Source organism: Ahaetulla prasina, chromosome 2 (genome assembly GCF_028640845.1).
Source record: "Ahaetulla prasina isolate Xishuangbanna chromosome 2, ASM2864084v1, whole genome shotgun sequence".
NCBI classification, from domain to species: Eukaryota; Metazoa; Chordata; class Lepidosauria; order Squamata; family Colubridae; genus Ahaetulla; species Ahaetulla prasina.
In genome coordinates, this window is record NC_080540.1 from 75,415,041 (window position 1) to 75,442,258 (window position 27,218).

At 38.3% G+C, this 27,218-nt stretch overlaps 1 protein-coding gene across 14 annotated transcripts in view; it reads right to left on the reverse strand.

Annotated features, from left to right (window-relative positions):
• RAD54L2 (RAD54 like 2) overlaps window positions 1-27,218 on the reverse strand; it is a 72,893-nt gene that overhangs the window by 24,042 nt on the left and 21,633 nt on the right. For 12 of the 14 annotated variants that reach the window (XR_009153210.1, XR_009153211.1, XR_009153209.1 and 9 more), the window contains exons 3-19: window positions 23,327-23,525; window positions 19,386-19,525; window positions 16,859-16,993; window positions 16,196-16,425; window positions 15,804-15,986; window positions 15,467-15,600; window positions 14,684-14,880; window positions 13,535-13,877; window positions 12,850-13,027; window positions 11,736-11,987; window positions 10,306-10,424; window positions 9,165-9,283; window positions 6,371-6,470; window positions 5,880-6,085; window positions 5,454-5,629; window positions 2,791-2,987; window positions 293-489 (exon numbers count right to left, since the gene is read on the reverse strand). Coding sequence is in view for 8 of the 14 variants with exons in the window: in XM_058166922.1 (XP_058022905.1) it covers window positions 293-489; window positions 2,791-2,987; window positions 5,454-5,629; window positions 5,880-6,085; window positions 6,371-6,470; window positions 9,165-9,283; window positions 10,306-10,424; window positions 11,736-11,987; window positions 12,850-13,027; window positions 13,535-13,877; window positions 14,684-14,880; window positions 15,467-15,600; window positions 15,804-15,986; window positions 16,196-16,425; window positions 16,859-16,993; window positions 19,386-19,525; window positions 23,327-23,525 (3,105 nt within the window). In the remaining 6 variants the exon portion in view is untranslated. The remainder of the gene's footprint in view (window positions 1-292; window positions 490-2,790; window positions 2,988-5,453; window positions 5,630-5,879; window positions 6,086-6,370; window positions 6,471-9,164; window positions 9,284-10,305; window positions 10,425-11,735; window positions 11,988-12,849; window positions 13,028-13,534; window positions 13,878-14,683; window positions 14,881-15,466; window positions 15,601-15,803; window positions 15,987-16,195; window positions 16,426-16,858; window positions 16,994-19,385; window positions 19,526-23,326; window positions 23,526-27,218) is intronic. The other 2 variants (XM_058166924.1, XM_058166923.1) reach the window with 1 other exon arrangement.

Consider the following 27,218-nt stretch of genomic DNA (forward strand, 5'->3'; position numbering starts at 1 on the left):
AATATTCTCTATTTCCCCTAGAGCAAATATAAGGAAGATAAACATGTAGAATGAATTAAAGTAATGGCAATTAAGTCTTGTTTTAGACCTATGTTAGGATTGAGCCCTGAGCCTTAGAAATGTGTGGCTGTCCTATTTAAAACATAGCAATGAAGGGTCAACATAAGAGTCTGTTATCAGAGGACTAACCTCAATGTGTTCTTGAAAAAAAAAACACCCTCTCTGTTCATTTTTGGTGCAATCTCGTTTCCTAAGAAAGGTAGACTATAGTGTAATTGCCAAAGCAACTGACCTGTTGTGGTGACAATCTTCTGCACGAGAACACCAGCTCGTTGCAGGTAATTGATAGGGAAATTAATAGCAGGATTGGAAACCGAAGCTGCTCCCATACTGCCTAAGGGGACATGACGAGGCATCATTGGAATAGGGGTGGATTGAACAGGACGCACACTTGCCACTGGCCGGTCCTCACCTTTCAGGCTTGGTCGCCTATAAAGCAAGGGATAAGTCAATATGATTACAGAATTTGAAAGAACCCAACAGCCTTTCACAAGCAGGACCTTCCACTCTATCACCCTGTTTCTGCTTGCTGTATTTTTCGGCGTATAAGACGCACCGGCATATAAGACGCACCTTAGTTTTTTTTTGTTGTTTTTTTTTGGGGGGGGACGACAAGAAAAAAAGAATTCTGCCTCTGCCTACCAGCATCAGGATCATGGTAGGCAGAGGCAGAATTCTTTTTTTAAAAAAATGTGTGTAAAATCTTGTGCCAAACTGATTTAATTAATATGATTGCTATTCACAATTAAGATCAATTAAAATATAACTGTTAATATTAATTATGTAAAAATGCAGTTCCTAGTTTGCTTATCTCTATCAATGCTGATTGGTTTTGACGGGGAGTGGAGTTCAGAAATATCTGGAGAACCTGCAGGTTATTTAAAAACAATAAAACACAAGGGCTGCATAGCTGTGCTTTCAAAGTCCAGAGACCCCCAGAAGGGAGTTCATAAAGATTTCAGCAGTTCAAATTTTTGCAGCCCAGATTGGGTAGCCTGAAATACCCAATTCCGCCGCCTGGTGAAATTTCTTCCCACAACTGGACCACAACCAATGCCATCCCCCTCAACCACATCAAGTATAAGGGCGTCCTGCAGGCCATGCTGCTCTGGATACCGCCGGCTGCAGGAGCTTGACCGCCCCCAGAAGAGGCTGGAGAGCCAGACGATTCCCCCTTGCCGTCTTTCCCTTCACCCTACGTCTATCCGCCACCCAGCCCACAGTATGAAGCTCCGAGACCCCCTCCGCCCAAGCCAGTCCCGCCTGCCACCACCAGAGCCTCCGGCAGTGCTCCTACGGGGACCTTCAGGGATATCGCAACAGCTGGGACTCGGTGCCTAGCCTGATCCCCGTGAGTGGGGAGAATGACCATTGAACTGCCATTACTCAGCTCTGCCACCCAGGCCAGTTGGAGATCCATGGCCAGGAACTCCGGCTGGACTCGCAGCGCCCTGCTGCCTACCACCTGCGTGTCCCGTTGCTCTACGAAGTGGATGACAGCCGTGGGCGGGCCACGTTCAACAAAGCCCCGCGCCCTCCTCCAACTTTTCTGCACATTGCTTCAGAGAATTGAGAAAAAAAACCTGCCGGAAATGCTATGCAGGGAAGCAACACTTTGGGAAATGGGGGGAAAAAACGCGAACACTCTTTTTCCTCCCCCACTGCCCGAAGCGTTGCTTCCCTGCATGGCGTTTTCTGGCATTTTTTTCCTCAATTCTCTGAAGCAATTTGCAGAAAAGTTGGAGGACGGCGCGGGGCTTTGCAAATTGCTTCGGAGAATTGAGGGAAAAAACGCCGGAAAACGCCATGCAGGAGGCGACGCTCTTTTTCCTCCCCCAACATGACAGCCAAGCCGGCTCCGAAAGTCCGCTGCCCCTTCACTCCCTCGATTCCCGACCCATGGCAGCGACTCCCAAAGCAGCGATGAAGGATGGCTTTCTCTTCCGCCTCGGCTCCTCAAAGCCAAGCGGCGCCTGCAACCATTTTCCAAGAAGCAAGCGAAGCGGAAATGCATCAATGACGCCAAAAGGGGAAGAAGAGGGCCCGGATCATGTCCTACAGCCAACCCACAGCACAACCCACAGTGGACCTGCTTTCCACAGAGGATTTTCAGCTGACAACCTCTGAAGGGTGGGGGGCGGCAGGGGGGAGCTACATTCGGCATTTAAGACGCATCCAGATTTTCACCCTCTTTTGGGGGGTAAAAAGGTGCGTCTTATATGCTGAAAAATATGGTAAATAGCTCTTCCTGGATCTTTCACAAGAAGGGAATAAGTACACTACAAAGGGATGTCTATGAGCTGCCAATCATACATTAATTTCTCTATATGCACTCACCTAAGGAAGATCTATAATAAGTGACATACTAAACAGAAATACTTTCATTTTCTCCCACATTGTGTCAAGTAATCAACAGTAATGAATTTAAAAAACATACCTAATATCCTAGGTGGGAAGTGAGTACTACTAAGTCTGTGTGCTATGGCCTGAATGTGCTACTGGCACTTTCAATACTGGTTTCCCCATCGCAATAAGATTCTATTCAATGCACTCTAAGTATTGACTCATTTTCTGTATCAGCTTCAACTGTTCACAGCTACCAAGACAACAATACCCTACTTTGTTTTACCTATATTCTGGGGACCAGGTAAACACTGCCAAGGGGGGAGAAGTGGGAGATACGTTTTGCTACTCCTGTTTTAACATCATGGAAAGGAACAAGATACCCACCAGTTCCTTTGATTGAAGGCAGGAATATTTGTCAGATTCTGGTCAGTGGCTGGGTAATACTGAGCATAGGAAGGACGGGTATAAGGGACAGATGCACGCTTTTCTTCCTCATAGCTCTTTTTTGCAGCTTTTTTCTCTGCCTTGGTGAGCTTGTGCTCTTTACGATCGATTAGCAGGGACTCGTGCTGGAAAGGCTCCTGTGGTGATTAAAGCATAAGGAGGTTGGTTTACTGAAAGTATCACAAAACAGCAAGAAGTCAAACATTATCCCCCCTCCCCCAAACAATCAAAATAAACCTCCAAATGTTCTAATGAAATAATTAGGACCATTTTGATATTATTTTATAAGTATTTAATCCCCCTTGATAATATCAGGACATTAGGTATCTCTATTTTAGGAGTACGTATTTAGCGTTATGCCACAATTTTAATCTAATGTAGGAATGGGAAGGAATCTTATCCTACATCAGTGTATTTTTTATTTATTAAACATACTGATAGTCCTTGATTTATGATAGCAAATGGGATAGAAATTTCCACTGCTAAGTAATGCAATTATAAGGCACCTCTGCATTGCTCAGTGATAGCAATCTCTGTAGCCCTAATTGCAGATGTTAACCAAATCCAATGCTTGTTAGGAGCTTGTTGCTGCTGACTTCCCACAACCAGTATCAGTGGAGAAGCCAGCAAGAAGTTGCCAACTCCCAGCCTGCAGGGACGTCCACAAATGCCAGCCCTCCATATATATCCTGGCTTCAGTGACTTTGGGGAAAAGCCAGGTCTTCATCTACAGTAGGGACCCCCAAGCGCTTCAGCTCATCAACCCTTTCATGAAAGTTTTAGATTGTTCGATCCCCAAACATTATAAGAAAATACAGTATTTTTCAGAGTATAAGATGCACTGGAGTATAAGACGCACCTTAGTTTTTGGAGAGGAAAATAAGAAAAAAGTTGATTGGCAGGTGGATTGGCCTCCCGGAATACCCCCATTCAGCTGTTCCCAGAGGTGAATTTTAGTAACAAGCTCCTTGGTTGTGAACTCTGTGCCTTGCTTTTTTTTTGCTTTTGTTTCTGCCTCTGAGAGTGTTATGTCCTCTTCGCCTCCATCCGAACGATGGCTTAATTAGCCGGCTCTTATCAGCTCTGGCAGCAAAAGAGCCAGCATCTGCCAAGAGCCCTTGTTAGCTGCCAAGACGCTGGTGAGTCACAACCTTCAGCTCTAGTCAATCCGTGGATTTGCCTGATACAAAGAGACAAACCAGCTCTTGCTGCCTTTTATATCCTGTGGGGTGTAGCTCCATGACTCAGCACTTCCTAGGCCTGCCCCTCCCCTGCTTCTGTTGTTCCCTTCTCTCCTGCCTACGAAACCTGGGATTGAGCCAAGCCTGATTGCTGTCCGCTGGATCTGCAGGCGTGGCCTGGGGGGGGGGAAGAGTCAGGGGAAGGATGCCTCGTTATCTCTTTCACTTGGCCTGCTTCTGGCGCCTGGAGCTGATCCAGGGAGGCCAGTGCTTCCGAGGTAAGTCCTGACGGCCCTTCCCCCTCACTGTCCAAGTCACTTTCTGGCAGCAGGCCCGGCTCCAAGGCACTTTCAGGCATGGGGCCAGGTTCGGGGGCGGGAGCCACAACAGAAAGTTCTGAAACTCTGTTTCAGAAAAAAAAAATCTGCCTCTGAAAGCCTCAGAAACAGCTTCAGAAGAAAAGCCTCTGAAGCTCTGTTTGGGGGGCTTTTTTTCTGAAGCTCTATTTGGGAGCTTCTTTTCTGAAGCTTCGTTTCTGATGATTTTTTCAGCCTCTGAACCCTCTGTTTGAGAAGCTGGGCGGGGCTACATTCAGAGTATAAGACGCACCCAGATTTTCACCCTCTTTTTGGGGGGGGGGGAAAGGGTGTCTTATACTCTGAAAAATACGGTAATTTAATAAATATTATGTAAACTAATAATACTATACAAAAACAACAGGAATGGATTGTCCCATTGACTTTGGTGATCAATACTGACGATTTTAAGGAAACCTGATCTACAGCCACTTGCCTTCTTTATTAGCCAGATAGATAATCAAGCAATAAGACTGCAAAAATTTAGAGGCCAGTCCTTATGCTAGACTACAGTCAATATTAAAGTAGTAGATTCTACCTACATAATAATACATTCTACCTCCCCCGCCACCCCCAATCTACCCCACCACCACTTCTCTCCACGCACTTCAGACTTGATCTGGAGACTCCTCCAACTCTTTGGAACATAGGTGGTAGTATAATATGAGATAAAACTAAGGAATTTGTTGCAAAGGGGAAATGGTATTTACAATGAAGTAACACTGCTGAATCCCACCTATGATGAAATATGTAAGCAATATATTAACCCTGGGCTTTCCTTGACATAAACAAGTACTCCGTTATATCCTATTCCTTGAATACTGGGCTTTCCTTGACATAAACAAGTACTCCGTTATATCCTATTCCTTGAATACATTTCATCTGATAATCAGAAGCAGTTTATAATAAAACAATGAGAATCAGACATAAGTAATTTGAGGAGGCAAATTTTCGTGAATTTAATTTCTTGCAGGCACCATATATTCTTAATATACTTTATTAGAAGTAATTTTTATAGACAACTTATTAAAATAGCATGGATATGGGGATTTTACTCTTTCCTAACCTTGGTGATGAGGTGAGGGTACTTGAGACAGGCCAGCTGTAAAACAGATTCCTTGATCTTACTGGGGTTAAATGAAAGCTGGGCAGGCTCAGATTCCTCTTCCACGAAGTGCAGCAAGTTTTCCACCTCTCTCCTGGTAAAGTTCAACACTGGATTCAAATCATCCACAACACGATCTAAAAGAAAATATACATTGATCACCAAAGAGGAAGAACTACAGTTCCTGCTTCATCTGTATCTCCAATAACATTCCCTTAACCTGTGATATTAGCAAATTATTGCACCTTTAAAAGGGGCGGGTGGGGTGAAGATGGGGAGAGCTGGAAATCTTATCCCAAACCTAAAAGCAAAGAGAGCCAAATTCAGAGACCAAAAGAAATCTGCCTACTGCATGGCAAGATCTGCCTAAGGCAAGGCACGATCTACCTGACATCCCTTGCTTGGAGATCTGACGGTCATAAATTTTCTTTTCCAAAGTGTAATCAGAAACTAGCCGGTAGATGTGGCAGGGCTTCTTCTGTCCATAACGATATACCCGACATACTGCCTGTGCATCGTGGCATGGATTCCAAGAAGCATCAAATACTATCACTCTGTTTGCACCAATAAGGTTCACACCTAAACATCCAGCTCTGGAGGGGAAAAATGAATAGTTATTTGCCTGGAAATGTTGCCTTGGTATACTGCAAATCAAATATTCATTGGGATTTACTGCCTTTGTTCAAAGCTTTATAAAAATTAATATGATGTTAGTATTTGAAGATAACAGATATGGGAAAAAAAAACCAACTAAATCCAAATGGAATTCTAAATGTTCCTTAAATGAAGTAGATTCCATCCTCTTTCAGGATGAACATTATCCACTATTCTTCATAGTCAATCGCATGTCTCTATCCTTAGTAAGTACTCGAACTTACCTTGTTGAAAGAAGGAAAAGACAAACAGAAGTGTTGCTAGGATCATTGAACTGGTTAATCAATCGTTCTCTCTCTGAGGCAGAGGTACTTCCATCCAGTCCTATGTGAGAAGAATTAGATTATTACAAACATTTCTGTATAACTTCTATCAAAATAAAAATATGTAGAGTACAAAAAGTATGATGGTTTGAGAGATGAATAGGGCAAAATCCATTTAAAGCTACTTCTAACCAAAACATTATTCAAAAACCTTGCAACTAATCATATAAATAGGAAGAAGACCATATGCTTCTAGCATGAAAAAAAAAAGCAAGGAAAGTAGTGTTTTTCAATGCTGAAGGAGAGTTAATGTATAGTAGGCAAAAATCAGAAGGCCCCTGGCAGCAGTTTCTCCAATATATATATTTGGAGAAACTGCTGCCAGAAGCATTCTGATCTATATCTATATCTATATCTATATCTATATCTATATCTATATCTATATCTATATCTATAGGTCTTTGGTTATTCGGGTTTTCTCCCGCGTAAAATTGGAAGTGTCTTGGCGACGTTTCGACGAAATCCCATTTGTCATCTTCAGGCTAGGTGTTTACAGCTTCGTGCTTCTAAGAGAAATGAAAGATTTCTCCTAGAAGCACGAAGCTGTAAACACCTAGCCTGAAGATAACGAATGGGATTTCGTGGAAACGTCGCCAAGACACTTCCAATTTTACGCGGGAGACAACCCGAATAACCAAAGACCTACATACAAACACCCGCAAAAACCTCAGAAAACATCTCTCTCTCTCTCTCTCTCTCTGTGTGTGTGTGTGTGTGTGTGTGTGTGTGTGTGTGTGTGTGTATGTTTTCTGAGGTTTTCGCAGGTGTTTGTATGTAGGTCTTTGGTTATTCGGGTTTTCTCCCGCCTAAAATTGGAAGTGTCTTGGCGACGTTTCGACCAAGTCTCATTCGTCATTTTCAGGCTTCAGCTTCGTGCTTCTGGGAGCAATGTGTGCAAAACACATTGCTCCCAGAAGCACGAAGCTGAAGCCTGAAAATGATGAATGAGACTTCGTTGAAACATCGCCAAGACACTTCCAATTTTACGCGGGAGAAAACCCAAATAACCATGTGTGTGTGTGTGTGTGTGTGTATGTATGTATGTATGTATGTATGTATGTATGTATGTATGTATGTATGTATATATATATATATATACACGGGAAAGAAAAACTTGACAACTTCCTCACACACCTCAATAGCCTACACCCCAAAATACAGTTCACCATGGAAACAGAAGTTAACAACCAACTTCCCTTCCTAGATGTCTTAATCTACAAGAAACCCAATGGCTCCCTAGGACACACCATCTACCAGAACAAAACACACACAAACCGCTATCTGCACTCACTCTCACACCACCACCCAGCACAGATCAACTCCGTAGCCAAGACACTCATCTCTAGAACAAAACGCTTAGCTGACGAACAACACCTAAAAACCGAACTACACACTCTCACAAATGTACTAACATCCAATGGATTCCAGAGAAATAAGATTACCATACTAATCCAAAAAGAACCCCCCACTAAAATCCAAGACAGAGAACAAGAAAATGGCACAGCCCTCCTCCCATATATAAAAGGCACCACAGACAGAATCAGCAAGATCCTCCACAAACATAACATCAAGACAGCATTCTGCACAAACCAAAAAAATATCCACCATCCTAAGAAACCCCAAAGACAATATTGAGTTAGAAAATCAAGGAGTATATGAAATCCCATGCACCGCCTGCCCCACCACATACATCGGACAAACCAACAGAAGAATAAGTGCACGCATTGAAGAACACAAGAACTCAGTCAAAAAAGAGGAACCAACTTCTTCCAGGTCCAACACCTTAAAGCCACAGGACACGATATTGACTTTAAAAAGACCAGAACTATCGCCAAAACTGAACACTTTAACAACAGAATAATCAGAGAAGCCATCGAGATAGAAAAACACCCACACAGCATGAACAAACGAGATGATACCTCCCGCCTACCAGCCATTTGGAAACCCGCCCTTATTGACAAACGAGTCCCTAACACGAGGAATGACACCAGACCCACACTCACGAGGTCCACACAGGATGTCACCACCACACATCCACCCAGAAAGCAGACCCAAACCCACACTGATCAGGAAACACGACCAAGGACCAGAAGCCAGACCGCAGCTGCAACATTAGCCATTTCAAACCCCTCCAACCCATACATATAGCAGACAGACACCCACTATGAAGATGTAGCACGACCACAAACACGAAGCCAAACAACAGCAATGCACTCACCAGCTCAAATCCCCCTGGAACTCAAACTAATCTGAGCACAACCAAGCTCCCACCCAAACAGGACACACCCCCAGCCAATCATAGCACAAAAAAACCCCATCCAATCAGAGCACAGCCAAGCTCCCACCCAATCAGTTCAAACCCCCACTAGCAGTTAAAAAGGAAGAAACAGCTGCAATCACACATTGCTCCCAGAAGCACGAAGCTGAAGCCTGAAGATGATGAATGAGACTTCGTCGAAACGTTGCCAAGACACTTCCAATTTTACGCGGGAGAAAACCCGAATAACCAAAGACCTACATATATATATATTTATATATATATATAAAAGGATGAGTTTTCAGAAGCTTGGTCAGGTGCACGGAGTATGTCATTCCATGAATCTGGTGAAGTGAGCTGTTTTCACACAAGCTTATGCCTTTTCATTAAATTTGTTACTTTGAAATCTTTAGAGACTGAAGAACATGCTGTACTTACTATAATAATTCACATTTCGGATCCAGTTATGGATTCCTTGTGCATCCAAGCCTGGGGGAGAAGGCACTGGCCTTTTTGACAAGAAATCTTCAATGACAGACAATGTGGAAAGGCTTTGGCTATAAAAAGACAAGAGTTTCTTTCAGACTGACAAAAAACACATAAATGCCTGACAGTACAGCTTAAGTGGTAAAGTTTAGACTCTGTCCACACTGTCAGCCAATTTTACACATGATGATTCCATGTAAGTTAACCCATCCTCACCGTCATATGCATGGCCCAATGGAGGATTAGGAATAGGGCAACTATTTCAAATTGAAAGAAGAGGGTCGAATTAATTGTTAATATATACGTAAAAATAATGATGGCAGGCAGAATAGTTTCCATATTATCAACTGAAGAAACCCAACAATGGAGCTATACTGAGAGATATAAAACTCTAGCAGATTTTTTCCATATTTTTCTAGTTCTTTTTCTAAATTGTTATAGTTCTAAATTTCTCCCACAAAAAAGTAGGCTCAGGTTGTTGTATACTACAGATTTTTGCTTGTATCGTAAAAAATGGTCTGCAATAAAATCAACAGTATGCTAGCCAACAGAAACATAAAATATATCTTTAATCCCAAATTCTAATTGACTAGCTTTGCTACTTTACAGAATATCATCATTTTACGAAAAGTGAAGTAAGAGTTCAAGCACCCTTTATTGATTAGTCGATGTTCTACAGTCAAAAGCAACTGTATCTCAGATGTCAAAAACCTTATAAAATCATGGAAAAATATGAAAGCAACATTAAATTGCATCCAGATCTTTACAACTTGGAAAACTATGTTGAAAAATGCCTCAAAATCAAATGCAACCATGGTAAATCTTTTAAGGTAGGGATAATAATATAGCGCTCTTTGCTAGGCATTCTCCAGTTAGGCTGAACCCACTGTCATTTTTAAGCATCTTTTAAGGGTAATCTTAAAAATGTAGGAAATCAACAAGGGGTTTATTATTAGCTAATCAGCAGAAATTTAATGAACATTCTCTTTCTACGAGGTAATGTTTTAATGAATAGTTCAGTTGTAATCAATAATATTTATTTATTCACACTGCTTTACAATATATTTTAAATGTTTTCCCATAGTCCTTTTACCTGAACACCAATAGTTTATCCCCAAGTTTCACACTTTCTTCTACTAGATGAAACAACAGCACCATCTTAGGTGAATTTTGTAAGACTCCTGTCTGATAATCACAAAGGATATCTTTAGCCTGCAGGTAAAACAGAACATCTCTCAGTGAGACTTGCTACATACATCACAATTCAATTTATAACTCAGGATTTCCCTAATATCTTGTGTGTCCTTACAAACATAATCAGAAACAAATCCATTCATAAGCAATATAATGCTAAGTCCTTCCAAAAAATAGCAAAAATCTATTTCTCATAAAACATATCCTTTGACAATTTCTTTATTATCCATTTAAATACCATAATTACACTAGGATTTGATTTTAAAAACCCTAAACCTTCTCATATACTGATGGAAACTAATCAAGAAGAGAACCAACTAGGTTCTCTCTAGGAACTCTCTAGAAATAGGGAGAAATTTCCTGACAGAACAATTAATTAGCAGAACGGCTTGCCTTCAGAAGTTGTGGGTGCTCCATCACTGGAGGTTTTTAAGAAGAGACTTGACAATCAAATGATATATAGGGTCTCCTGCTTGAGCAGGGCACTGGACAGGGGATTGGACTAGATGACCTTGAAGGTCCCTTCCAACTCTGTTATTCTGTTATACTGCTTCTAAACTACAGTGATACTTAAAGGTTTGTTTATCTTTTTTGATTGTTTAGTATTTCTGTATAAATACAGAAATACTTTTGGACTTGAATGAAAAGTATTAACATTTGGCAAAAGGCAAGGATTTGCATTGCAGCATAGGAAAATTATTCTTTAAACAAGTATAATGGTTTTACTCCATTATTTATTTGAGTTCCCTTTATCCAGTTTTAGGACTCGTGGGGAGAACAGATAACCTTTTAGGTCATATGTATGCAAAAGTATTGACAATGCAAAAGGATTTGTAAAGTTTTCAGCAACATAGAACCCCAGTGTTCTTAGCTTCCTTCACTATACCTAAGCTCTGGGATATAGCCCATATTCTCATTCTAGTTAGATAATCCTACAAGCAAATCAATTACCAGCTACATTCTACAAAAACACAGATAACAAAGATCTCCAGATAATGCAAGATGATCAGAGAATTGCTATAGAATAATAATAGCAGTAAATGATGCAATCCCATTTGAAGCTGCAATGAGTAAAATAGGAAGACACGAGATTTTTCACAAAAATGAAAAGAGGAACCAAAGGTAAGAAAAATTCTACTCAGAACTATTTCATCCATAACAATGACCTTTAAAATATTCTCTATGGGAAATGAGTCCCTACATAGCATGAATGTAATACATTTGTGCACAGGTAGATGTAAGATACTGCTTCAAACATCCATCATGCTGAAGAGAAAAGGAGGAAGAAGTTTAAAAAAAAACACCAAGAGTTTTGATTTTGGTACTCACCCATTCATACGTTACAACCTGATTGGCTCTTTCCTGAAATGGACTGAAGCCAATGCCCTGAATATACTTGCTATTGGTAGCCTCCCCAATTGTAGATGGCAGAGCATTGCTCTCTGTTTTCACTTTTATGCCCTGTGACTGGCAGCGTGAATTGGTACCAGCTGTGCCAAGGTCATCTACATCCAGATCTTGCTCATTTGCCAAATTTTCTTTTTGCAATGCTTCATATAGCACATCAGGGTGATTCCATATCTGAGAGAGGATGGCAAATTACTTGGCAATTATTATCAAATACTTAATTATTATTTATTATTAATTCTAGGTGTTTTTCATTCATGAGATTGGTGACTATTTTCTTTACCTACTGTTATGGTTGCCTCACTGAAGGGGATGAGCATGAGCAGCAGTAATTTTACCAAATTCCAGACGGACAGCCACATTAGTCTCTTGCAGCAAAAGCAACAAAGAGGTCTGTGGCCTATCTTTTAAATAAATATATAAGGGCTGGGGAAACACAGTAAGGCTTTATGTAAGAAAAGTCTACAAGTTGGAAAAGTTTATTTTCTAAAATTATTATGATTAAAAATACAGATAGTCTTTTCATGTCATTAATATTGCTGTGTCCAGGTAGTCAAAGCACTCTAATCAAAATACCCTATGCCAAATTGCAATCTAATCTGGCATAAATAGTTGTTTTTAAATTGGGGTTTTAATAATATTTTAAATTTTAAATTTTTTAAATGTTTTAATTATCGGCCGCATAGTAATAGTTCATTTTAAATTCTTTTAATTGTATATATTCTGTGTTTTATTTTGGCTGTACACCGCCCTGAGTCCTTCGGGAGAAGGGCGGTATAGAAATTTAATAAAATAAATAAATAAATAAATAAATAAAGCTTTGTATCACTGGTAACCGGTATTCAGAGAATGTTTAGGGATCCTTAAAAGATGGTAGTATTCTCTATTATCATCATATTGTTAGAAAAAATTAGACACAACATTCAAGATGTAGAATGAAAAGAAAGTGACTTCTAAATAATGCTAATACATCCTAATAGTTATATTTTCATAAAACCCTACACAAAATACTGTTCCCTTTTTATTAAAAACACACCTTACAACAAACACAGAAAGCTTTAAGTGGGTTCAGTCCCAGCCAGCCGCTGTTGCCTGCATCACGAAACCTATTCATGAACTCAGTATAAAGAGCCCGCTGGATTTTTGACAAACGCACTAAGATAACGTGTTCTTCCTTATAGGGAAGCTGAACTTTCAGCACATTGTGCCCTCGTCTACAGAAACAAGAGAGAAAAGAACATTAGGAAAGAAATTCCTCAAAGTCTGCTCTCCATTCCTCTATTAGGAATGGAAAGGAGGAAATACCAATTTAGGTATTATTATTAATAAGTGTAAAAGAACAAGTGTGATCAGTACTTTATATGTGGAGATTAATTTTCCACAGCAGATATTTGCAAATTCTTAATGTTTAGTCTGTAACAAAATATGATCTCACAAGTATTTCCTTCCACATACTATACTCTATGATGAAATTACATTTAATTTATATACTTCAAGCATTTACATTATCAAGTCCTCATAAGTTATTTTCATATCCCCAAATGAAAAATTCTACCAAAGCAGTCTATTATTGTGAAACTAGATTTAATGACACATGTACCAAAATGGTATTGCTAATCATGGTCTAAATCTAATCCATCAACCCGATGAACCAAACCTTCCCATCCTCTCATTATTTAAATACTTCTTCCAAAGACTGAGAAAGTGGCAAATGGCCTCACCTTTGTACAAAGCCTTCCAACAGGCTGTGCAGGACATGACTGCGATACCTCATTAGACGGACATCTTGGGGAGTGCTGTCAATACACTGTCCATTCAGGATAGGGCGCTCAAACATATTACTAAATTCCTGTCGGGTACCAAGAAAGTCGGGGCGTACGAAGTCTACCATACACCAATATTCAATTAGATTGTTCTGCAGAGGATAGCCAGTCAGAACTACCCTTCGCCGAGATCTGATGTTTTTCAAAGCCTGAGAGGTGCTTGCATGACAATTCTTTATCCGGTGTCCCTCATCGCAAATGACCACATCTGGTCCAGGCCGGGATAAAGCTTTCTCAATTCCTAAAAGGAAAAGAAAATGTCTCCAAGGAAATCTGTTCTGCTTTAGCCTTAATTGAAGTTGCATAATTATAAATTGTGCTAAATCCAGTAAGGCATTCGGAGAAAGGAAAATGAGCTGTTCAGAAATTATTACTGGATATCAGAAATCTCTGCTTCAGTTTTCAAGACAACACTGACAAGATAAAGACACTGATCACTTCCCTGTCTTGGGCTAGATAAGTATCATTTACAATTCTCAATGACATCCTTCACTGAATACAATGGCAAGTGAAACTAGAATACATGTTCATAATGTAATTTTATTTTTTTTTAAAAGCAGTGAACCAGTGAAAAACAGTGAGAACTGGGACAATGTTAACACAAAATCTTTCCACAAAAAGTTGCATTACAGTAATGAAACATGCAGCAAAACAATTATATACATACTAGAGAAACTCTTCTTCCAAACATTTTGTGTTAATAAAGGAATTATAAATTAATTAAACAATTCATACAAACTAGAACATTTTTCTGATGAAACTGGAAATATATTCCTTAGCACATGGCTTTCCAAACTTGGCAACTTTAAGATTTGTGGATTTCAATTCTCAGAATTCCCTAGACAGCCATGCTGGTGGGGAAATACTGGGAGTTGAAGTCCAGAAGTCTTAAAGTTGCCAAGTTTGGAGACCCCTGCCTTAGTGGATTCCTAATTTCAGAATATCTGTCTGTTCATGTGCAAATGCTAGTAAAAATAGTTGTCTAAGGATTGTGTCATTTAAATAGAAATGAAAGATATACGTAAAAGGAGGTTTGTGGGTTCTCACCTTTTAAGAGCTCCTGCTGACGATCTTCTTCATCCACATCAATAATGACAGGGCCAGTTTGCTTTTTGCTTTTCTTCTTTCTGCCTGTAGCAAAGGATTTCTTCAATGAAAGCAAGCGGTACATCTCATAGCCCATCAACAATACACCACCATCTGTCACCCACTCAGTTACCACTTTGGCACGTGCTGCAGTGGTCCTGGAAAAAACAACAACAGGTAGACAAAATATAAATGGGACAGTCTTTGTGAAAAAGGAGAATTTAACTTTATATGCATGTTATGTATATTCAAAGTCTATTTGGAAAGTCAAGCTAGTTCAAAATACAATGGATAGGACACATCCTGCTATTAACTATGGCTGTCACTAATCTTAGACTCTCAGTGAGCCAAAACTATTTGCATTCAAACAATGTCCCTGGCTTCACTCACATTAAAATGCAATACGGTTCTTTCTTTTTTCCCCCCTCCGTGAGCATAATTTTCTTCCTATATGCTTAATTTTTCTGGGAAAGTTATTTTCTTTTTTTATATTTTGTAAGATAATAAAAGAGGACAGCATTGTAAGATTCAGAATGTGAGCAAGCCGAGGTGGCAATTTAATGGATGGTATCCTACTTATTTTGGCAGTGATACTTATTGTAACACTGAAATTAATCAGAGGTTGTCATAAAGAGATCCGTACAAATTGGCAAGAGAACTTTCCAAGATCCATAAACAGGGCACAAATGCTCTAACAGCAGCAATTATAAATAACATCTCCGAAACAGAATTAATTCCCCTTACTTGTGTTCATCATTCAAAATGTGGACTTTAAAAGTGCGAGGCTGAATCTCTTTTGGGTCATAGTCAGCAGGAAGTGCTTCTGGTGCTGGAAGCCACATGTTGAACTCTGCTAACCAGTTCTGAAGAGTATTTACCTGTAAGAAAAATGGTAAGAAAGGGATCCATCATCAATTATGTATTTCATTCTACCAATATCTTAAACACTGAAAAAAAATTATACGACTATTTCATGGATATTTCAAAATTTAAAGAGGCAAATATAGAAGTTGAGGAAAAGCAAAACTTGCTAAGGACTTTTAAACAGTCTTAAGTAAACATTTTTGTACAGCCTACTTACAGGTACAATTGCCAGGACGGTCTTTGCTTTAATATGACGGAAAAGTACTTCCAAAAAGGAGATGACTTGCAGAGTCTTGCCCAGCCCCATGCTATGAGCTAAGATGCAGCCAAACCCACTGCTGGTTTTAAATCTATCCAGGGATTCCACCAAATTATCATACAGGAAACGAATACCACCAATCTAGAAAGAGTAATAAATGATATCAAAAAGATTATGGATGGTTACTATCAAATTAGTGGTTAAACATCTAATCTGTAGATGCATATACACATATGCAGACAAAAAAAACCCCACCGAAGTTTACACAAACCAATGATATGTCACAGTAAAATTTCTAGAAGACAATTTGGTGACAATTATGTACATTTCTGCAGAAGAAATTTCAATACCTGGTGAGGCTTTACTGCTCGTGCAAGTTGAGGAGCCAGATATATGTCTTCCTCATTTGGTGGATGATTGATGTTAATAATCACTTGCCCTGAAGCATCTAACTGATTTAGAGCATCATTCACGTGGGCACCACTGCTCTCTTCAGTATCATCATCCCCTTCGTTGCCAGAATCACTGCTGTCTACAATATGGAGGGCTTCATCGTCTCCTGAACTTAATTCTATCACTTCTGCAACACAACCAGATGTAGAGGATTAGCATATCCATTATATTTTATAGCTAAATATTAGGTGACTTATGCCCCTCTGTCTTCATATTTTATACTCTAGTAAAAAATGGGAAAAGGTAAATAGAAGAAATAAAATAAAAATAAAGTATGAAAATACAAAAGTAATCATATTGGCTGATTCTGATTAGTACTGAGTTACTGAACACTTTGTAATTATTTGATATAGCATAATTATGCTGAGTCGATTTCTTAAAATTTTATAAGTTTGTAAAAATATTTTTTAAATTGGGAATGTTAGAGGGAGTTACTGATTATTAGAATTCTTTAGAAATAACATTTACGTGTATTTTTTTTTTAAAAAAATTCTACTGACTGCAAGATACAAAGATGTTGGAAGCCATAACGCAGGAATAAATTTTCCATTGGTTCTTACCATCTTTAATGCTGTGAAGTCTTCCTTTGGAGTCATCCTCACTACCACTGCTGGTGCTGTCTAAGCAGATGACCTCTTCATTTAACACTTGAGGGGGAAGCTGAGCAACTTCTGCAGTTCGTAAAGCAATTTCCTCTAAAAACAAAGCAATAAATTCAGTACATCATGGATGGAGAGAAAATCAGACTAAAAATTGTCCTCACTTCACTCATCAATGTGTGATCTCACTGAAGTATCTTGGTTGTACCAAATTCGATACCACTGATTATATAAGAAGTTACTCTAATATGCTTCAAGTAATGTTTTGCCTGAAGTTAACCAGTACTTCTCTTACTGCATTCTAATTTTTTTTGGTAGGCTATACTCATGAGCCTCTATTTCAGACTCCAATGTTAGAAGAACACATTGTTCAAATTATTATCAGGACCCTTAAAATCAGTTTGAAAAATGTCATTATATCTGGAATCAATAGCATAAAACTGAAAATGAATTAAAGATGTATATTTTCATTTATATTTAACATTTAAACATGATATCATCCACTCCAAACATAGCACAGTGATCTAAACATAGCAAACAACTTTCTTTCTGTTTCGTCTTCAATAATTATTAGTACAAATGATCACAATTTGACTATATTAATTAACATGCCCTGAACTTGTTCTATGCTGCAGTGTATCTAAACAAAATCTGAATAAATGAAACAGAATTTGTGAGATTTGTTGTCAAGACTTTTGCAGTTTGAAGACGAGCAGCAAGTTTGGCTAATATTTTTGTTTTCAAATTGCAGAGAATCTTTCTTCATTTGCTAGCATAAAAAGTAAACTCTTTCCATGGAGCATTTGGATGTCATCCAGATTACACAGAATAGATGCAAACAAAATCTGCTTGCTCATTAGTCCTGCTGAATAGCCCAGCATTGAGAAGACCACCCACCCACTTACTTCCGTGCTCCAAATTTGAAAGAGGATAAGAAAGGTGAACTTTAGATACTGTAATCTAAAGGTACCACGGAAAGGAGTCAGAGGATGGATAGACAGGTCACCTCAGACACAGTGTACTGCCTCCTAAGGCCAGCTTGAAATGATGGATATTGGAAAACATCAAAAGCTTTACTACAAGCATTTGCATATATGGCTCTATTTTAATGTGGCCTGAATCTATTATAGGTAATGCTATTTCACTGGGTTGACATACAGATAATTCTTGCTTAATGACTGCCCTGTTTGGGGACTGTGAGAAGTTTGATGGCGCTGAAAAAAAGTAACTTTATGACTGATTTTTGCACTTATGACCCCACGAACATGTGATTGCCAGATGCACATTTTACTATTGACTTCTGACAAGCATATTCAGTGTAGAAGCTGGCAGTAAAATTGCAAATCATGATCATGTGATACCGCCATGGGTGATTCACTTAAGGACACTGCTTAGTGACAGAGTTTCCAGTCCCAATTGTGATCATTAAGCAAGAACTACCTGTATATTTTTAGCCTCTTCACAAAGTTTACAATGATTTTAAAATGTTGGAATACAATATTTAAGAGGAATTAATAAAAGAATAGTTCGCTTAACATAGAGAAGACACCAGGTCTTCATTCCTCCCTATTCTCCTCAGCAAAGGATAAAAAAGAATGGGACACTTTTGAATTCGTGAAACTTGGAACAATTACTAATGGGTTTTGAGATACTGTACATTTTCTATAAATATAAATAACAACTTTGATCAAAATGCAGCTCAGACAATAAATAAATACAAGAAAAATCTTTTAAATTATGAATTCATCGATTATATTTCCATGTTATAGTTATATAGTTATATTTTAGAAATATTATTTTTCAACCTAGTAGTTATATGACTTGATCCTGAGGAATATCAGAAGTTTAAAAAACTGTTCTTAATGGATTAGTTGTGACATTGTGATTGAGAGGGACAAGGAAAATATTATAGAAATATGGAGTTTTCATGACATATTCAGAAAGAGAGGGAACTGATAAATATGCAGAGAAAATAACTCAGTTTGGCTTATTTTTGTGGTAGAAAGCATGGTTTCTCAGAGTTAAAATAATGGAGAACAAAACTGTTTATGTGAAGCACCATTTATTTCACACTGGAATTAAGCAAATGCAGCAACTAGTAGTTAGAACCAATTTGTTCCAACTAACTACAAATGCCTAATTTTTACCTGTTTTCATTAATTCTTTTAAAGCAAGTATTATCTATCACTTCCCTGAATGGCATAATAACATAGAAATCAATTTATATTATTAATATGATACACAATTCAGATATCAAAAGGAAAAATATATTAGAGAAAAACAGACACATAGTGAATCACAAAGGTACTTATGAGTTACACTTATACTGTCCTTTTTTCCCCCCCTTGGGGGGATCAGGCAGGGCATGAATGTAAGAATAAAATAAACACTACGGAACAAAGTTAGTATGCTGACAGGATTAAGCATTATTATTTGTTACATTTCGCTTCAATTCAGCTTTTGGCTCAATACTTTGTGTAAAGTTTACCTGGGAGAAACTCTAAAGGTACAGTGGGGATGCTGGCTTGGTAGTCCTTCCTTTGCTGCTCCAGCCGTTTTCTTCTTTCCAGTTCTTCCTGCTGTGCTGCTTTTGTCACAGCCTCCAACTGGTCTTCCCGCAGCAGCTTTCTGAATGCACAAATTCAGAAAAAACACATTATTTCCAAGAAATATATCAATGCAGTTTCAATTTGGTTATGTCAATGGCAAATGAAAACTGATATGCTCTTCTTCGAGCAAAGAAAATGACAAATCAGAAAAACTACTTATTTTTCACTTGTAGGTGAAACATATACATATGCAGTGGCAAGTGTATATTCCATGAACTGGGGAGTGGGAGGGGGGTAATATTAGTTTTTAGCCTAGAGTAGGAGAGTAAAATGAAACTAAGGAAGTTGCCAGTAAATATGTACCTACATTGTTCTATACCATTAAGGACAGGTGACAGTTTAAGGCAACAATAGAAGAGAATGTATACAGTGTGTAAAAAGGAGAGGTTCAGCCCATGGCCACTCTTCTGTAGTATGTCACAGGGCTCGATACCCTCTCTACTCTTTTTTAACATCTACATGAAGCTTCTGGGTGAGATCATTCATCACCAGGGGTTGAGATATACCGTATTTTTCGCATCATGAAACACAGCGGACCATAAGAAGCACATTAGCTTTGAGGGGGGGGGGTGAGGAAATCTGAGGACTTCCGTTTGACGTCATAGTGAGAACGGCTTGGAAAATAGCAGGCTCCACGGAGCCCTGCAAAATCCAGCCGGCAACTGCTGTTGGGAGACCATACAGGATCAAAGCTGCCATGTTGGGGAGAAGCGCTTCATGGATCATGAGGAACAATTTCCTCATTAGGTCTGAAGCAAGCTCTCCCGAATGGCAGCAGGGACGATGGCCATTTTTGGCAGTCATAAGCAGGGAAAACCGGGACCATAAGATTTGTGCTGGAGCGGTCCATGGACAGAGCATTGAAACTGGGTGAGATAATTTCCAACTCTTACTCTAAAGATTTAATTTAAGTGCAAGAATTTTAAATCTCCAAGCATTAAGGAAGCTGCAATTAGACACATGGAGAAGATTAAAGACTGAAAATTAAGAGGCAAAATAAATGCCCAAGGGAAGCTTTAAAAAACAGAAATCCTGGAAAAAACCTTAAACAATTTGAAAGATGATTTTTGGGAGAAACTTTCTTGCTCATTTGTATTTCTAAACCCCCTGGACTTATTGGATAATCAGCTGTTTTTGACATACTGCTTAATATTGGACTTGGGAACAGGAGAGCCATCTACTTGAAAAGTGGAGCACTACAGCACTATAACATCAGTACTCTTAGTGAAAGTGGAAGTGAGCTCCAATAGACATAAAGTCTAATACACAGAATAGAAGAAACTAAATAACACCTGGAAGATGGCCTGACTATTCTAGAAGACGATTTGGATATTTTGAAAATACCTAATGAATTTCTTTTCCCTCTTGAAGATTTCTAAGATGAACTAAATTGCAAATAATTAAACTTTATTGAAACTGGCTATTGGCTTATGGATTTGAAAGATTGGAGGAACCTAGTGGATTAATTTGGATTTGGATTATTAATACTATTTGACAGAACATTTTATGAGGCAAAAGAAGAAAGGTGATAGAAGAAAAGAGAAAAAAAGAAAAGTTAAATAAGACTTCAAAATTTGGACAATTGGGAAGAACTGTAATTGGAAAACCACAAGGCTGTAAATTACTAAGGAATTTTAAAGATTAGGGGATTTGGAGGTATAACTATGTGATTGACTGAATTTTATTAAGTTGGAGTTTTCAAATATTGAGACGTTGGAACCAAAGAGGTATACTGAGTAATCTTTATTAAATTGTTAAAAAATGGATCTACAGGGGATAATAGAGGCAAATGAAGAAATAATTTTGATGCTCAAAAATATGCATGAAACTATAAAGAACAATATGGAGACAAGGGGATTGTCTAAAGATAAAGAAATGAGTGCAGAAGCCACTCAACAATTGGGGGGAAAAGATGAACATGATATTCAGGAAATAGATGAGAAATTAGAAGAAGCAGTGGAAGGAAAAAATCAAAAACGAGATGCAAGAAGATAAAGATAATTAAGTAAAAGGATTAATAAGTAGGAATCAATTAGATAATTCCATAAAAGCTTATAATAGAACAGAGGGGGGGGGGAAGAAATGTTTAGAGAAAAAAAGAAAAATCTCTTTCAAAAAAAGAAAGCCTTATTAATGGGTGTTCAAATAATACAGCAGAAAGAGACAAAGGGCAACCCAAAGGGAATGTTCAGTAGGTACAAAAATATTAAAAAGGGTTATAAGACTCCAAGAGAGAGAAATAAAAGAGTGATTAAAAATTCAATAAATGATGGAAACGCTAAGAGATTATGGATAATGATAAAATATATTAATAAAATGAAAAAATAGAAAAAACAAATAGGAAAAATAGTAGCATACATATTAACAGATAATAGAATCTATTATAATTAAAAATAAACTAAGCTTAGTAGGGGACACAGTGGCTCAGGGGCTAGGACGTTGAGCTTGTCAATCGAAAGGTTGGCAGCTCGGAGGTTCGAATCCCTAGTGCTGCCATGTAACGGGGTGAGCTCCCGTTACTTGTCCCAGCTTCTGCCCACCTAGCAGTTTCAAAAGCACGTAAAAATGCAAGTAGAAAAAATAGGGACCACCTTTGGTGGGAAGGTAACAGCGTTCTGTGCGCCTTTGGCGTTGAGTCATGCCGGCCACATGACCACGGAGACATCTTCGGACAGCGCTGGCTCTTCGGCTTTGAAACGGAGATGAGCACCGCCCCCTAGAGTCGACAACGACTAGCACGTATGTGCGAGGGGAACCTTTACCTTTACCTAAGCTTAGTAGGTGGAAGTTTAGGATTAGGTAATCTAATTGTATTATTAATAGTGTGTTAAAATATATTGTGAACTTACAACTTTTAAGGATTAGAAATTGTGGAGATTTTGAGATATATTCCCAGGATTGATTAAATTTTGTTAATATTTGGCCTTATTGTCCAAGACATTTGAGATAGATAGATAGATAGATAGATAGATAGATAGATAGATAGATAGATAGATAGATAGATAGATAGATAGATAGATCTCCTTTGCAGAATTCCAAGTTTCAAGAAAGAGAATAGTCAGCATAAGATTCAAGTACAATTGACTCTCATAGTTTCCTGCCTCCACTGATTGGCAACCCAACTATTCTAGAAATAAGTCACAGAGAAAACTCTAATGTGTCAGATATTGCCCTTCAACCTCAACCCGGTCCATAGAGCTACAGGGCAGAGTACTACCCATGGCTGGAGTCACGAGTCCCAGCAGGAAAAACACAGTTGTATGTGCAGATGCTCCATGATGACCATCTGATTTCACTAGTTCTGCCACCCAACATATTTAATTATGGGAACATATGGAAGGCAAACATAGAATGCTTGCAGGAACTAATTTTGCAGCATTTCTCTATCCAGGCAACAGTAGGATAGCCAAAGCAGCTTACACTCTTGGGGAAGAGGTTGAGCTTAGGGGAAAACAAAACAGAGACATGTTCAAAAGTCAGATAGGCTTGGTCCAAGTGGATCAGATCAGGCACATGGGTTAGAAACTTTATATCACTGGTATAAAGGGAAAGGGATCAACTCTTTCACAGGGTATTACAGAAACTGAAATCTCAGTTCAATTATGATCAGTTTTCTTCCCTGGACCGATTAAAGCATTTTCTTAGAAAAACGCCTGCAATAACTCACCAACCGAAATACCTCACCAACTGGATTTTAGTTCCACTTTGTCTAGTGCTCTTGAACACAGACCATCGTAAACCTGGATTCAGGAAATTATGCCTGAATATCGTGTCAGTGAAAATATTAAAACTCTCAAATGTTTTTAAAAAGCATCTTTACCTTATGTTCCTCCTCATGTGAGAAGGTTTCTGAGCCCTCTTCTTTTTGGTGTCCTCAGAGGCCAGGCTCTGGTGCTGGTTCTGCAACAGTTTCTCTGCCTGTTCACTCTGAGATGAGGTAGTTGAAGTAGAGTGCTGCCATTCTCCATCTTCCCCATGTTGAACAAGATCACTTTCAAAAACTGCTTCACGGGATTGATCTGTAAAGACAATGTTAGAATAAATTGTGAGTAATTTTCTTTCTTTTCACACCTATAACAAACATGGATCCTACTGAAAAAACAAATGATTTCTCAATCATTTGACCATGCACTTCATGTTTACTTCCATCTATTGGAAATGCTGAGGAATCAAAACTCTCCAAATTCTTTTGTGAACCTCTCATACACAACCACAAAAGTTCTGATATCATGTCAAACCACAGCTGGAAATGTCAACCTGCTCCTTGACACAATAAATAATATGTGACTGCAGCAAATAATTCCAGTGTTGGTCAAGTACTGCCAAGTGAACAAACTGTAACAGAGGAATTTCTTACAGGAAAAGAAACAGGGAATGCCGGTTTGGACAAAATGTCTTGGATATTTAATATAGCAAAAAAGGCTATTTTTTAAATACATAATCAAATAGCAGCTTTTGGAAAACATTTCAGTGAAACTCCATGAAACATAAACAACATGGATGGAATGCTACTGCTTCCTAGATCTAGTGTTGTGGCAGCTCAACTTCCTTTTCTCCTGTTTTTCCAACTACTTATGACTAGTTTAGTATGAGATTAGACTACATGGAAGATACTCTTGTTCCACATTGTTTGAAAGCCCATGTATCGGTACAAATCCAGAGGTCTGTAGAAGACCAAGTTTATCTATATCTGTCAAAAGTCACTGTGTACCAAAACTCTCTTTTAAAAACAGTGTGATTACTTCACACTGCTTTTTCAGAGAACTCTCTCTATTCTGGCAAAACCCTTTAAAAGAAACAACTTGAAAGCAAATAGCTGCTATTGTACATTCACCTAAGTAAGATGTGTAACTGAACCAAAACTGACCCCTCCTGGTTTTTTCCTGGAAGCACAAGTCAGGTCACATTGTGAACTTGATACATTTTCTAGAACAGACAGGGACTTCAAGGATTCACGTGGAGTGAAAATGTCACAACAAATGAGCTCATATTCATTTAACAGGAAAACTCCTAGTACTGAGAACAGACTCTGGTTTCCTTGAATTTTCTCAGAGTTGTTTATATTGAGTAGCATTGTTCCAGCATATCATATCAACCAAGATTTCATAATATGATATGGAACATTTTTACCCCACTGGCTTTTCTGTTTCATTCACAATTATGTAACTGGATCAAAAGAGTGCTAAAATAGGGCAATAGGAAGTGGTAATAGCAATCCATGTGATTTCATTCTGCAGGCTGAGTCATCACACCAATGACTTCCCCAGAATTAAAAACAAAGGCAGAATTCAGGCAGAATTCAAAAGGCTGAAAAATCAAGCATTCGTGAGAGGAGAGGGAGAAAGTCATAACTCACATACATTTGCTAAAGTCTTTGTGCTGCTTGTATGCATTAAATGCATTATTTAATTTTCAACAAAATTAAATAAAAACATGGATTTAGCAGAATATTAGGTATCTCCAGTGTAGTCGTGCCCTTCAACTATGATATGATACACCAAATATTTTCTGTGTTCCCAGTTTATTAGCTTCTTATTATTAGTATACCCCAGCCTGTTTCTAGTCAGAGGTCTCCCAAATCCATTTATTTTTTTCTCTCCCAAATTCTCAATATCCCTTAAAAAGCCTATATATCCTAAAATTTAGTTAGTTAGCAAATATATACAGAAAATGGAACAGTTGCATTATTATTTTGAATGTCCTATATGCTAATAAAACCAGTTCTGTGATATAATGAATTCTGGACAACATGATTCATGAAACAGATTAATGTGATTAAAATGAAAGAAAATCAAACACAAAAACTCCATGCATTAAAAAACTAGTATTGTAAGGAGTAGCCTGAATTACACTCTTGTCATCTATTCTATATGTTACTTTGAAGAAAGGGTGTTATGTCACATGTAAGTAAAACTGGTACCATCTTTTTATATTATGATATAATATCAGCAAACAAAAGTACAAGAGTCAACTTCTGTCTGATGAGAACATGAATCCAGGTAATATCACCACTCTATATAAACAATATATAAGAACAGTTTCTTTTTGTTTCTGGATTCAAACAAGCATCCATCCTAGTTACAGAAAAAATTGCTCTACCTTATCAATTGAAAGGGATTATTAAAGATGACATCTCAAGTTGAGCTTGACATCTAAAAACTTCAGGTCTTTATCTATAGTTTCCTTGGTAACAGTAAGGAAATGATTTATCATTGTTTTCTGAATTGGGTGCTTTCTGAATTCCCAGGTATTTGGGGGTTAGTCTTATTCAAATACTAACAGTCTCATCATGTTTAGGGTGTTTGTTTGTTTTTGAGATCAGCTAAATAAGAGCAAGAATGGTATATCCTTCAATTTCCTTTATTAAAGAAGTCTATAATTTATTTTAAACGGTATATGAAAAGAAGACCAGAAATGATCTTCTTCAACAATTCATCAATCTCTACTTCATAAAATGCAACAAAAAAACTTTAGCAATTTATGTAGAACAAAAGTGAAGAAAACAACCATTCATTGCTGTTTTATTATCTGTGAAAATACATTAATTCATCTCCCGCCAAGGATGGCAAATAAGAAATTTCTGGCAAATGTCAAAATGCCAAAGCCTTTTTTAAAAAAACTCTGCACTTCTATAAGACTGTCTAATCAAAGTATAGTCTCACTTCTCCAGACAACTCAGTAGCTTTAGGTTCCTCCTACTCTGGAGAGAGACCTAACAAAGAACTAATTATATAAAGATTACATAAAGTGACACACCTACCTGACCCAGATATGCTCACAGAGCAATTCTTTACAAATACTCTAGATGATAATAGAGTCAAAGAAAATCTTCAGTATGGTGCTTCTCTATATATGAAATACTGCACCATCATCAATAATTTTGATACTAAAAGGAGGATCAAACTAGATTAATTAGATTCATCATCTCATTGTCATTTCATCTTCACATCTCATAAAAAAAAAACTTAACAGTAGTTAAATTTTGTAGGATATTTTTTAAGCTTGTGTCACTACACAGAATTGCTGAATGTGTCCCTTAAGAGCTTTAACTATTAGCCATTTAATTTGGAAGAAATAATCTGGCACACTAAGGTAATGCCTCCAAAATAGAAATGCCGAATTTTGTACCAGTATACACAGCATAACTAAATATCAAATCATTCCATTTGTTCTTTATTTTAAGTTGCCTTTTTATTGCAATAGCTAAAAATACCCCACCCTACCATTATACTACAATGAGGGTGTTCATAAAGGTTCTCTGGAAGCATTCTTTCTAAACATTCTCTGGAAACATTCTTTCCATGTGTCCTACACACAGCAGCAGAATTTTAATAGTTTTCCAAATTACGTTATCACAGGCAAGACAAAAACGAGGATATTGTAATGCACTCTACCTAGGGCTTCCCTTGAAGGGCATTCAGAAGCTACAACTGGTACAGAGTGCGGTGGTGCAGGCAGTTCATGGGGCCCAAAAAATTGCCAATGTAGCATTAACTGCTCTGCGAGCTGCATTGGCTGCCAGACTACTTCCAGGTACAAATTCAAGATGCTGGCAATCCTCCTTAAAGCCCTTTGTGGCGGGGTCCAGGCTACTTGAGGGACTGTCTCATTTCCCTGGGATTGGCCCATCCCACCTATTCTGGCAGAGGAGCAAGCTGCAGGGCTCATCAGCTTGATTATTCTGGAGAGGGGCCTTCTCTGCATTGCACCTG